Source organism: Rhipicephalus microplus, chromosome X (genome assembly GCF_043290135.1).
Source record: "Rhipicephalus microplus isolate Deutch F79 chromosome X, USDA_Rmic, whole genome shotgun sequence".
NCBI classification, from domain to species: domain Eukaryota; kingdom Metazoa; phylum Arthropoda; class Arachnida; order Ixodida; family Ixodidae; genus Rhipicephalus; species Rhipicephalus microplus.
This window is the reverse complement of record NC_134710.1, coordinates 422,373,057-422,385,742: the sequence shown is the minus strand read 5'-3', so window position 1 is coordinate 422,385,742 and position 12,686 is coordinate 422,373,057. Positions and strand designations below refer to the sequence as shown.

Genomic DNA, 12,686 nt, shown 5'->3' with positions numbered 1-12,686 from the left:
TTTGAGCGCATGATGGACACTGTTATGCGTGACCTGAAATGGCACACGTGCCTGTGCTACTTCGATGACGTTGTTTTCACTCCGCACTTCTCGACGCATCTTCAACGCCTTTGGCATGTTTTAACGCGTCTGAGCGATGCAAGTCTGCAACTGAACCTAAAGAAGTGCGGATTTGCAAATCGGCAGCTGACAATACTCGGCTACGTCGCGTCCAAGGACGGAATTCTCCCTGAACCAGCTAAGCTTCGGGCCGTGACAGAGTTCCCCAAGCGGACATCCGTCAAGGAACTGCGCAGTTTCGTAGGACTGTGTTCCTACTTTCGGCGCTTCATTCGAAACTTCGCGACTATCATATCGTCGCTGACGAAGCTTCTCGGAAGTAACGGGCCTCTTCATTCGTGGTCATCACAGTGCGACGACGCTTTCACAACACTTCGTCGTTTGTTGACGTCGCCTCCCATACTCCACCACTATGACCCTACGGCCCCTACAGAGGTACACACGGATGCCAGTGGTGTCGGCCTCGGCGCTGTCCTTGCGCAGCGCACACCAGGGTTCCCAGAATATGTCGTGGCGTATGCAAGCCGTACACTTACTAAAGCCGAGACTAATTACACAGTCACCGAGAATGTTTGGCAATCGTCTGGGCCCTTGCAAAGTTCCGACCTTGTTTGTATGGTCGCCCATTTGATGTCGTCACCGACCATCACGCACTATGCTGGTTGTCGTCATTGAAAGATCCCTCAGGCCGTCTCGCCCGATGGGCACTTCGCCTGCAAGACATTGAGATCCGCGTGCTGTACTGCAATGGAAGGCAACATGCTGACGCCCACGCCCTGTCGCGCTCTCCCTTGCCTGACGACAATGCCAACAACTCAGCGTCTCACCTTGCCATTTCTTCGATTAGCATTCATACCATTGCTACTGAACAGCGCAAGGATCAATGGATTGCCTCACTGATAAACTTGCCGACTGATCCATCCACTCGCCCGTTGCGTCGTCAAGCCCACCATTTGGCCCTTCGCGACGACCTCCTACACAGGCGCAATTACAGCGGGGACGGCCGCCAGTGGCTACTAGTCATACCTCGCAGTCCGCGCTCTGACATATGCGAATTCTTTCATTCTGATCCGCAATGTGCGCACTCCGGGGTATCGAAGACTTACCACCGTATTTGCCAACGGTACTTTTGGCGCGGCATGTACCGCTACGTGCAGAAATTCGTTTGCTCCTGCATAGATTGTCAGCGCCGCAAAGCTTCAACGCACCTGTCGCTGGTAGGTCTGCAACCTCTACCTTGCCCTGCCAGGCCCTTTGGGTGCGTTGGCATCGATTTGTATGGGTCACTTCCACTAACGTCGGCTGGTAACGGCTGGGCCATTGTCGCTGTGGACCACCTCACACGATACGCCGAAACGGCCGCTCTTCCTGCGGCTACAGCGAGCGATGTGGCCTCCTTTCTGCTCCAACGATTCATTCTGCGACACTCCACCCCAGGAATTGCTCAGTGACCGAGGCCGTGTCTTCCTGTCTGAAGTCGTTGAAGCCATTCTCAGAGTGCAACGTTGTTCACTGCAAAACTGCTGCTTACCACCCGCAGGCGAATGGCCTCACCGAAAGCTTCAACCGTACGCTCGGCGACATGCTCTCTAAGTACGTCGCCGCCGATCACACAAATTGGGATTCCATTCTACCCTTCGTCACCTACGCATATAATACCGCCCCTCAGAGCACTACTGGCTTTTCACCTTTCTTTTTATTATATGGAAGGCACCCGTCACACACAATCGACACGATACTTCCGTACAGGCCAGATCCGTCTTAGTGGGCACCTATTTCTGCTACAGCCAAGCTTGCCGAAGAGTGTCAAGAGCTTGCAAAGACCTTTACTGCGCATGATCAACAGCGGCAAAAAAGCATTCGCGCTGACGCCAGCACTACTGCGCCCACGTTCCTCCCTGGAGCGCTCGTCTGGCTTTCGATCCCTACCACTGCAACTGGCCTATCTTCAAAACTATTGCCCAAATACGAAGGCCCCTACCGTGTCGTCAAATGCACTTCCCCAGTCAACTACTTGATTGAACCCATCGAACCATCTTCGGACATGCGCTGTCGAGGACGCGGCATTGTTAACGTGGAGTGCCTCAAGGCTTATCATGACCCGCTCATTGTAACTAGCTGTTAGGTCGCCAGGCGGCTCCCTTTTCGTACCCGGGGTAGTTGTGGTAAAGCCTTTGAACAGTGGGTCGTCCTCTCCAGCGCCTTCTAGTGGGTCGTCCTTTTCATAAGAAGAGCAGCTCATGCAGAGAGTCGGTCCCCGCATTGACTGTCGCTGTCGTGAATCATCGCGGAGTGTCCGCCAATAAACCTCTTAACAAAGTAAAATTCCTCTAGTGAGCTAGTGAAGTGCCAGTCAGGAAGTAAACGACAAATAAGATAAGAACTACGTGAATATCGTTTTTTTTTATCTACACTTTACTTTTCCTTGATAACACCACGGTGTTGCATTCGCTATTCATCGTTCTGGCGCTGCACAGAAGCACTTCCCGCTTTCTACGAAAGTGAGCCAACGCTGGAGAGATGCCGAGCAGACGACACAACACAAATGAATACATGTGTAGAGGCTTATCGACCCTCCTATTGGTGAAAGACCTTTTGAGCTTTATAGTGCTGAAAGTAACTTATGAGGTGGGGTATAGGTTGCACCCCACAGTGTTCTGAAACCTAAATTTCGCCGGGTAACATGCATACTGTACTCGAGCGATAATTGAAAGCAAAATTTTAGTTTAAATCGTCCTTATAAAGGCACCGATTTTGAAAACAGCCATGCATAGGCACTATAAAAACACTATAAAAGCTTTTCTTACCCCCTAATTCATGCTCATATGTGAAAATGGCACAATAGGAACACAAGAAACAAAATAGGAATTTGCTTATGTGGTTTCTAGGCATAACAACAGAAGTAAAAAAAAGGAAGAATACGCAAGCAAGCATACAGCAAAACCAAACGCCTGCTTTACTTGGTAAAACGGGCCCGGAGAAAGGGTGGCCAGGTTGTGTCCAGGGATGTGGCTGCTTGTTTTACTTTTGAAGCCCTGAGCACAGAACTACAGGTGGATGAAACTGGCTAAGTGTACAGAAGCAGAGGTAGAAAAGAGGTTGAAGTATCGTATTTACTTGCGTAGTGAACCCAGGTTTTTTTTTTTCATCGAATTTGCCGTCAATTCAAGGTGGAAGGTTCATTAAGCAGGAGAAAAAAAAGCCACAGGAGGGAAAAACTGCGAAAGTTTCGCGAGAATGTTTTGTTGGTTTTGGCCTGTAAAGTGTGCGATTTTTTTTTTTTTTTTTTTTGTAGTCCGAAGCTCTTTGTTTTTTACCTTATCGAAAGTGCACGGATAGACACCGAAGTGCTGTCCAGCCGCTCGGTTCCAATGCTCCAGCGCACGCTGTTTGTAACCAGCTGTGTAGCTAGCATACTAGCCGCACGCGCTCTGTGCAGCAGGTGTCCCAACTAAATTCACGACAAACTCTGCAACGAAACCACAGAGCCTGATAGCGGCGCACAAACCATGCGATAGACATTGCGTGTGCATGACGTGTCGTCGGCTCGGTGATTGTGGTTACTTGTTGATGGCCTCCGAGATGGCGGGCGCGTGGCCTTTTTCTACGCCACGTGCTCACCATTTCAGAGGTCACGGGCTTAGTTTTTTGCTTTGTTTTTGTGCCACTGCACTTGCGTGGCGCTATCAGAAAAGAGGTTTCTCCTGCATTCGACAGATGACACTTTGCCGCAATAGGCGCGACTTTCAAATTTTGATTGGCGTCGTCCGGGCTGACGCTGCTTGCAACTGTTAAGCATGGTTGCAAAACTACGTTTTGACTTTATTGCATTATTTTGTTATAAGATGGCTTGATTTGACGTTTCGATCGTTATTGGCACTAGCTATCATACCGAAATAAAATAAATACAATAAAATGTTTAGTTTTGTTTTTTCAGGGTCAAGGTGGGGGTGGGTTCATCATGCGAGTAAATACGGTAGATGTTTGGATGCTTGCGCGCCTGGGGCGGCGGCAGGATTTTTTTTATTGGGGGGGGGGGGGGGGGGAGCACACTGGATAGGTGAGTTCTTTCAGGGGGGGTCTGGGAGGTGGAAAATTTAGGTGTTTGTGTTTGGAATATGTCTGCTTTTTGGGGAGTCGAGGGAGGGAGGCGGAGGGAGCCAGGGGAAACTTTAGGGAGGGCTCTGGCCCTCTGCTGGCACAACCTCTTTTGCGTGCTTTGATAGTTTTGTAGAGGAGCTGCTCTTGCATGAATATCTTCCTATTATTCATAGGCTTCTTAGTGTTCTTTTTTTTTGTGTGCGTGTGGTCAAATAGTTGATGTTTATACACATTTATTTGATCTATTTTCAGCGTGTGACACTGTCGAGTGTTTCTTTGTGTCCTGCTTCAGTCGCACTAGTGAAAAACTGTGCAATTCCATGGTGTAACAAAATATGTGCGTGTAGGATTTTTTTTTTAATATACACGTAACTAGCGCAGTCTAGTCCACAAGTCTAAGCAGTTTTGTTAATCTTGTATAATGTTGTAATCTTGTATAATCTTGTATAATGTATAATGCATAAAGTCTGCAAAAAAAGAAAAATTGCTGTTGTAGCAGTGCAAATGCATTTATTACTAAGCCAAGCGATTCCACCCATTATTGATTAAAAAAAGTACTTCTGCTCATATCCAAAAAAATAACAAGTTCTGAGTGTTGCGCATCGTAACTTCGACTTTTCTTGCGTGATAACAGCAACACGCGATAGCCACGCCCTTCAACCTGCCCGAAGCTTTTGGCGACTCTGCGAGCCGCGCCATCTGTAGTTGGGGACATGAGGTGTGTCACGCTCCACCCTGAGAGACCACTAGGACCTTCTAGTACATCATAATACGTTGTTCAGCACAATTGGATCCCCAAAAACAACTTCTACGTGTAAATGACTAGCCATATTTTTTAGACCTGTGATACCTGCAATAATATCTGGCAATTCCGGTTTGTCTTGTTTGTTGCATAACTGACGACATTTCAGAGGCGCAAGCGACTTTTTGGGCCGTTTTCGCCGTAGGATTGTAAATTCCCAGTCCTGCAAAATATTTGGCTCGTGTTTATGTGAGCCTCATGTACAGCTAGGCATTGTTTTCTACCTGAAGTGGCTCTCTCGCCTTGTCTCCATTGTTGTCAGCCTGGACCTGAATGCAGCTGAGTCTGGTGTGCAGCACAAGCCCCAGACACGAACCACGACAAGCCTTACGAGTGAGGCTACCACAGATAAGGAGGCTTGTGGCTGTTAGGAACCCCTGCATCTCCCCTCCCCCCTTCCGGGTAAGTACACGTAGGTCTGTGGCCAGCTAGGCAATCCCACTTAACCTATGCCAACCTAAGTTGCAAATATAACCGTGCTATAACCAAAACCTTTTTTAAGGGCTGCAGTTCCATAAGTGTGTTGAGCGTGTGCTAACATTCGAATCGTGCGATGTGTGGTGGTTGCAACAGCCATTTAAAGTTCTATTTTAGAAAAATTTAACATCTAACCACGTTGCCAACCTATTGATCGCTGAAGTGGAGTCTAACAAAAAAAAAAAAAAGCACCATCGTGGAAATTTGCAGACTGCTTCTCGGACAGCCGCGATTGTGTGCATTACATAGAAACTGTCGAATCCCATCTGAAATTTCACGCGCTGGGAAACATCAATTGTTCGGTATCACTGGCACGCATGCGATTTCAAAACAGTGCCATTGAATCGCGAACCACTATTTGAGTGCTGCACGTGCCACCCTCGTTTTCATAAATGATATGTATTCCTTCCCTGCTCATGCAGCCACTCCCAAGTTTTTCATTTTTCATTGCCTCGTCGCAGTGGTCTAGTGGCTAAGGTACTCGGCTGCTGGCCCGCTAGTCGCGGGTTCGAATCCCGGCTGCGGGGGCTGTATTTTTGATGGACAAAAAAACGCTGTAGGCCCGTGTGCCCAGATTTGGGTGCACGTTAAATAAGCTCAGGTGGTCAAAATTTTCAGAGTCCTCCGCTACGAGGTCTTTGATAATCACTTGGTGGTTTTGGGACGTTAAACTCCACATATCAATCGTGAACCACTGCACGGAAGTAGCCAGTAGACTGTCGGATCCCTGCGATTGTACTGCGTCAAAAAAAAAAGTCTTGGTATTCACTAACTAGTATATCGCGGGCAACTGATTATGTTCATTTCGTCACTGTGTCAGTCGCTGCATTGGCTGTGTATCCTAGACTCCGCAGTAGTTTCAAAATGCTCTTCTGTGTGGCCACCGCGTGCCATTGGATGGTCATATAAGAATGCCAATCATTTCTGAACATTGTGAACAAGAAAGTAGACTTTGTGGTGGTCATTATAGGCAATAAGTTCTGTGGCGCTGTAATTATGGAGCTGTAACTCTTGTCAAAGTAAAGTTAATTCGCACCCCAAGAATAGCTACATGGTGTCTATTTTGCATGCTTGAAACTTGTGTATGAGCATTGCAATGGAAAGAAACTTCAGGTTCACATTGACTGCGATTTTCAGGCAGCTCCGTGTCGACTGAGCTTGTCGAAGCTGCGGCCCTTCAAAAGCTGTATGTGATCTAGGCATATTTAGAAATTACCTTAAAGCCAGCAAAAGTGGATCACTGAAGGGAAGAAACCGCCTGCAGCACAAATTTCACTTTCTACAAGAGTTCATTGTTTGCCTTATTTTAACAGGAAAAGGTTTTATGGCAGGGTCCACAAAGACTTCACTGGCATATTTTTGTCCTGGAAATAATTCGGATGACAAAAAAACTAAATGAAAAATTTTGCCAGTTTGGACGACCTAGGAATTGATCTGCAACCTCTCGATCTGCGACAATACTGCCAGCCACTCGACCATTGCCCCATGGGCACTCGTGCATGAGGCTTTGCAAAGACCTTTTATCTTTTGCATCTTCCTTTCAGAGAGACCTTGGGGGGGAGGGGGGCGCACATCAGCCATATTTTCGATGGAAGCAAAATGCTTGAGGCCCTGTAGCCTAGATTTAGGTGAACTTAACGAATGCCAGGTGGTCAAAATTTTCGGAGCCCTCCGCTACGGTATCTCTCATAGTCATATTATAATGGGGAGTATTTAATAAGTTAACGCCGGTTGGCCTAACACTGCACAGTGTGCAAGGATGTAGGACAACAGGGCAGTCCAGACATGGCCCCACAACGTCGTCTTCATCCCTTCTGCGTCATTTTTGCACCCGTGCCTGAGGTACCTTTCTATACCCGTGACATTACCCTGGTGCCTGCTGTTATTAGACAGACGGGTCACTTTGATAGGGCTTCAGGCGAGAAACATGCACAATGTCACTTCCGGGTGTAACAGTGGGGTTCGTAGGAGGAGAAATTTCATAGGTGACAGGTGTGACTTGGCGCAGAACTCGGTAAGGCCCAATGTATTGCGATGAAAGTTTCTCGCACAGGCCGACACGACAGGATGGCAGCCACAGTAGCACGAGAGAGCCCAAAGAAAAATCGACATCCCTATGTAGGCTGTCGTAGAGTGACTTTTGTGCTCTCTGGGACGATGAGAACTTGGTGCGGGCTGCTGTACGTGCGATCAGAGCACGGGAGCTGGCATCTTGTGCGTAGGAAGTGGTGGACAAAAGGTCATGCGCAAGCAGGGTATCGAAAGGTAGTAAGGGATCACGGCCAAAGAGAAGATAAAATGGTGAGTAGCCGGCAGTTTCATGACACGACGAGTTGTAGGCGAAGGTTACGAACGGAAGGGCAGTGTCCCAATCGAAGTGGTCGTCAGAAACATACATAGCAAGCATGTCTGTCAGTGTGCGGTTGAGGCAATCAGTAAGTCCGTTAGTCTGAGGATGGCAAGAAGTCGTAAAGTTGTGCCACGTAGCACAGGATTTAAAGAGGTCGTCAAACCACACGAGACAGGAAGCAGCGGCCACGGTCTGTGAGTAGGTGAGAAGGAGCGCCATGCTGAAGGATGATGTCATAGAGTAGGAGATCTACGACGCCCGTTGCGCAGCTGGTCGGTAGCGCTCTAGTAATTGCATACCGATTGGCATAATCCCGTACTGCTATCCTTTTGTTTCCCATCGCCGATGTTGGGAAGGCACCTAACTAATCCAAACCCACATGATGAAACGGCTCGGCTAGGACTTCAATAGGTTGAAGGTGACCGGCAGGGAGAGACGTAGGCTTCTTCCGACGCTGGCGCAGGTCACACGCTGCAACATAGCAGTGAACGGAACGATAAAGGCCCTTCCAGAATACCCGTTGGGGGACGCGGTCATAGGTTCTGGAGCCACCTAAATGTCCGGAAGTTGGGGCGTTGTGAAGTTCTTGCAAGATGTCCTTGCACAGATGAAGAGCAAAAGTTCTGCGCCATTGGGCTGTAAGTTGCGGCGGTACAAAACGTTGTCTTCAAGAAAAAATAGGCTGAGAAAAAAATAGGCTCAGTGAAGGGTCTTTATGGCCAGATTGAAGACGGTCAATCATCGATAGCAGCGATGGATCTCGGCGTTGTTCGTCGGCTATTTGCAGAAAATCTATTATGACTAGGATGTTGGCATCAGCTTCCAACTCGGAAGAGTCGGGTGGATCAACAGGGTGTCGAGATAAGCAGTCCGCATCGCTGTGAAGCTTCCCAGACTTGTACACTACAGAGAACGTGTACTCCTGCAATCGCAATGCCCATCGCCCGAGTCTTCCTGTAGGATCCTTAAGGGTTGACAGCCAGCAGAGCGCATGATGGTCTGTGATGATTGCAAACGTGCGTCCATATAGGTACGGATGAAATTTTGCGATAGCCCGAATGAGAGCCAGGCACTCTCGCTCAGTAATTGAATAGTTTCTTTCCGACTGAGAAAGTAGGCGGCTAGCGTACGCTATGACACGGTTTGTGCCATTCTGCATTTGTGCGAATATTGCCCCTATGCCATGGCCACTTGCGTCGGTGCGAAGCTCCGTTTGAGCGGCTGGGTCAAAATGAGCCAACACAGGTGGTGATGTGAGCGCAGAAATCAACGACGCAAAGGAATGTTCTTGGTCTTAATGCCAGGAGAAAGCCACGTTCTTTTTGAGGAGATCCATGAGAGGTCGAGCAATTTCCGCGAAGTTGCTGACAAAACGGTGGAAATATGAACAAGAGTCCCAAAAAGCTGCGGACTTCTTGCGTAGAACGTGGGACTGAAAACTCGCACACCGCACGGACTTTATCAGGGTCGGGTCGTACACCAGTAGCGTCAACAAGGTGGCCATGTAGCTTTATCTGACGGCGCCAAAAGGTGCACTTAGACGCGCTTAGCTAGAGGCCAGCAGAGCGAAAAACGTCAAAAATGGCCGACAGATGTGGAAGATTGCTTTCAAAGGTTGGCGAGAAAATGATGGCATTGTCTAAATAGCACAGGCACGTCGACCATTTAAAACCGCGAAGGAGGGAGTCCACTATGCTTTCAAAAGTTGCTGGCGCATTGCACAACCCAAAAGGCATGACTTTAAATTGATAAAGCTCGTCGAGTGTTATGAATGCCGCCTTCTCGCGGTCGCAGTCATCGACTGAAATTTGCCAATATCCAGATTGTAGTGTAGGTCCAGGGAAGAGAAATACTTGGCACCATGAAGGCAGTCAAGCGCATCATCAATTCGAGGTAGAGGATAGACATCTTTCTTGGTTATTCGATTGAGATGGCGATAGTCGACGCAGAACTGCCAGGTGTTGTCCTTCTTTTTAACAAACACAACAGGTGATGCCCAAGGAACAGCGACATAGAAAGGTACACAGCGGCCTGAGGCGGTAATTGTAGACACTCCACGGACCGTAGCCGTGTGAAAGCTGCAGGAGGGATATCGGAGTACAAAGGCAACTCTAGCTATAAAGTGCCCGTTGAACAAGTGCCCGTTGAACAATCGATGAGGGCTGAATGCGTGGTCAAGAAGTCAATGCCCAGAATCACGTCGTGTGGGCAAGCGTCTAGAACAGCGAAGAGGACTGAAGTGTGAAGGCCGGTAACAGTGACGCGGGCAGTGCACATACCAAGAACTGATGTTCGGCTGTCGTCGGCTTCTCGCACATCGAAGACATGGCAGGGGTAAGAACTTTTTTCAGGCAGAATTGAAGATGTGAACTCATAATGGATATGTGGGCACCAGTGTCTATTAGAGCTGTAACGGTCAGGCTATCGATAAGAACACCAAGTAAATTTTCTCTGGAATTAGTGGTCGGTAAAGGTTTTTCGGTCCGAGTTGTCAATGCAGCGCCAGCTTCAGTAGCTGCATCTGTTAGTTTTTCGAGAAATGCCCAGAATACGCAGGTGACGGGGAGCGACGGCGTTGATAGGAGCGTGGCTGGCGACCCTGAGGCGACGGGGAGCAGCTGGACCGTGTTCGCTGGTCGACGACATCGGCGTAGGATGGTTCGGAGCGTAGCGTAGAACGGCTAGGTGGAAGGTCCTGTCGGTGGTCGTCTAGAAAACGTTGCTGGAAAGACTATCTGTTGCGGCAGTGGCGGGAAAATGTGGCCAACACGATGGCATGAGAGGCATATCGGTCGATCATCTTGTGTGTGCCACTCAGATGGATTTTTGGTAGTGGGATGAGAACCATGGGACCGACGCGGCAGCAGCAACAAGTGGGGCGGCTTGGTAGTGAGCGTTAGGATTTATGGGCTGCGGTGTGTGACTGGAGTTTTGGCGAACTAAGACGCCCATGTTGGCAAACTCTTGTCACATAACAGCCTGAATAAGAGATATTGGGGACAAGTTGTCAGGCACAGGGGGTTGATAAGCAAAAGGAACCATGGCGTCCAGCTCCTGGCGGACAATTCTTGTGATGTTTGGAGGATTCACAAATGAACGTGGCGCCACAGGATTCTCGCAGGAAGAAGTCTCAGCAGTGTTCGGGAGTCGGGAAAACGTTGAGTGATTCTCCTGCTTTTGGCTTGTTCGAACCGCTGACATTCACTGACTATTGAGTTAATGGTAGTACAGTTCTTGCATATCAGAATGTTGAAGGCATCAGCTATGCCCTTCAACACATTGCTGACCTTGTCTAGTTCGGCCATGTCTTTGTCGGCCTTCCGACACAAGGCGAGAACGTCTTAGATATAGGTGACGTACGACTCTGTGGAAGATTGAACTCGTGACGAGAGTTCCTGCCTGGCTGCCATTTGTCGAGCAACTGACCGGCCGAACAAGTCACGGAGCTTCTGCTTGCACACGTCCCAACTCGTCAGGTCTTCCTCGTGCATCTCGTACTAGGCACGTGCAGTACCTCGCAGGTAAAAGATGATGTTGGCCAGCATAAGTGTCTCATCTCACCTGTATTGCGTGCTGATGCGCCCGTATAAGGCGAGCCACTCGTCAACGTCAGTTGTGTTGGTGCCACAAAATGTACCTGGATCGAGAAAATAGGAAAGGATCATCACTGGTGACGGAGCAGGCATAGACTGAACGGACGGTGCACTGCCTTCAGGCATCGTGGCTGGACGAAGCTGACGTCTGCTACGGAAATCCAGAGTTCGAATGTTACCCAGCACCTCCACCAAAAATATGTAACGGGGAGTATTTAACAGGTTAACGCCGGTTGGGCTAACTCTGCACACAGTGTGCAAGGATGCAGGACAACAGGGCAGTCCAGACACGGCCCCACAACCACATCGTCGTCGTCTTCATCCCTTCTTTGTCATTTTTGCACTCGTGCCTGAAGTACCTTTCTATACCCGTGACAATATGGTGGCTTGTGGACGTTAAACCCCAATTATTAATAATAATAATTTTAATATTAATAATAGTATATTATTATAATATTATTTATTATTATTATTAGCATTGTTAGCTAATGGGGGATGGGGCAATGCGGCCGTTTGGGGTCAGAGAAATAAAGTGCATCATGACGTTAACGAACACTGACAGTAAGAACTTCTTGAGTAGTTTCAGCCTTTAGAGCAGACCAGGAGACGCCAGCGAGTGTAACGCCTTCCCACATTTATGGCTCAAGTTGTAAAGTTTGCCCGTCGCATTCCTGAGGTACTGTGCGGTATATGCGTGAGCACAGACAGTTTTTTTTATAGGCACTGTCCACTGACCACAGGGAGCTGCATTGCTCTCTCTGGCTCATCTCGATTTCACTGACATCTGTCGCTAGGGGGGTGCAGAAAAGACGCGTGCATGTGTCCTCCCTGTAGCGCAACCACAGTCCACCCACTCTTGCAGGCCGATGTGCGCATGGTGTTTTCTTTTAACCGACCCCATCATAATAGTGCTTCCTCTTTTTAACTGCTTGGCTGTGTGTTGTGGCACTGCAGTCACTAGGCAGTGATGAAAGTATTGCTCCAATCGCTCCAAACTGCGATTTTCGTTAGTAACTGCTCCAAACCGGCTCCAAAATGGAGTTGCAAAACTGAAAAAAGTGAAGTTCAATCGCGTGACCATCCAATGAGCCTAAATGAAAACAAAAACTGGCTGTATACCAGCATATTGACAATGCTACATGTACTAACATTGTGGACTTGTATGTCTTACAAGCAGACTATTCTTATGAAATGTGTGTGTACTTAGTTCAACATCATAATGTTTACAAGTTGCTCCTATGACAACTTTGGTATGTAACTGAGAACATTCACCACTTTAGCAGCTTTGAGCTCATTTATGTCA

At 48.4% G+C, this 12,686-nt stretch overlaps 1 protein-coding gene across 3 annotated transcripts in view; it reads left to right on the top strand.

Moving 5' to 3' along the window:
- The window catches only part of Rab14 (RAS oncogene family member Rab14), an 82,518-nt gene that overhangs the window by 60,678 nt on the left and 9,154 nt on the right, over positions 1-12,686 (top strand). For all 3 annotated transcript variants that reach the window (XM_037413222.2, XM_037413223.2, XM_075880343.1), the window contains exon 7: positions 5,226-5,365. In XM_037413222.2, coding sequence (XP_037269119.1) covers positions 5,226-5,334 — 109 coding nt within the window. In that variant the 3' untranslated portion in view covers positions 5,335-5,365. The remainder of the gene's footprint in view (positions 1-5,225; positions 5,366-12,686) is intronic.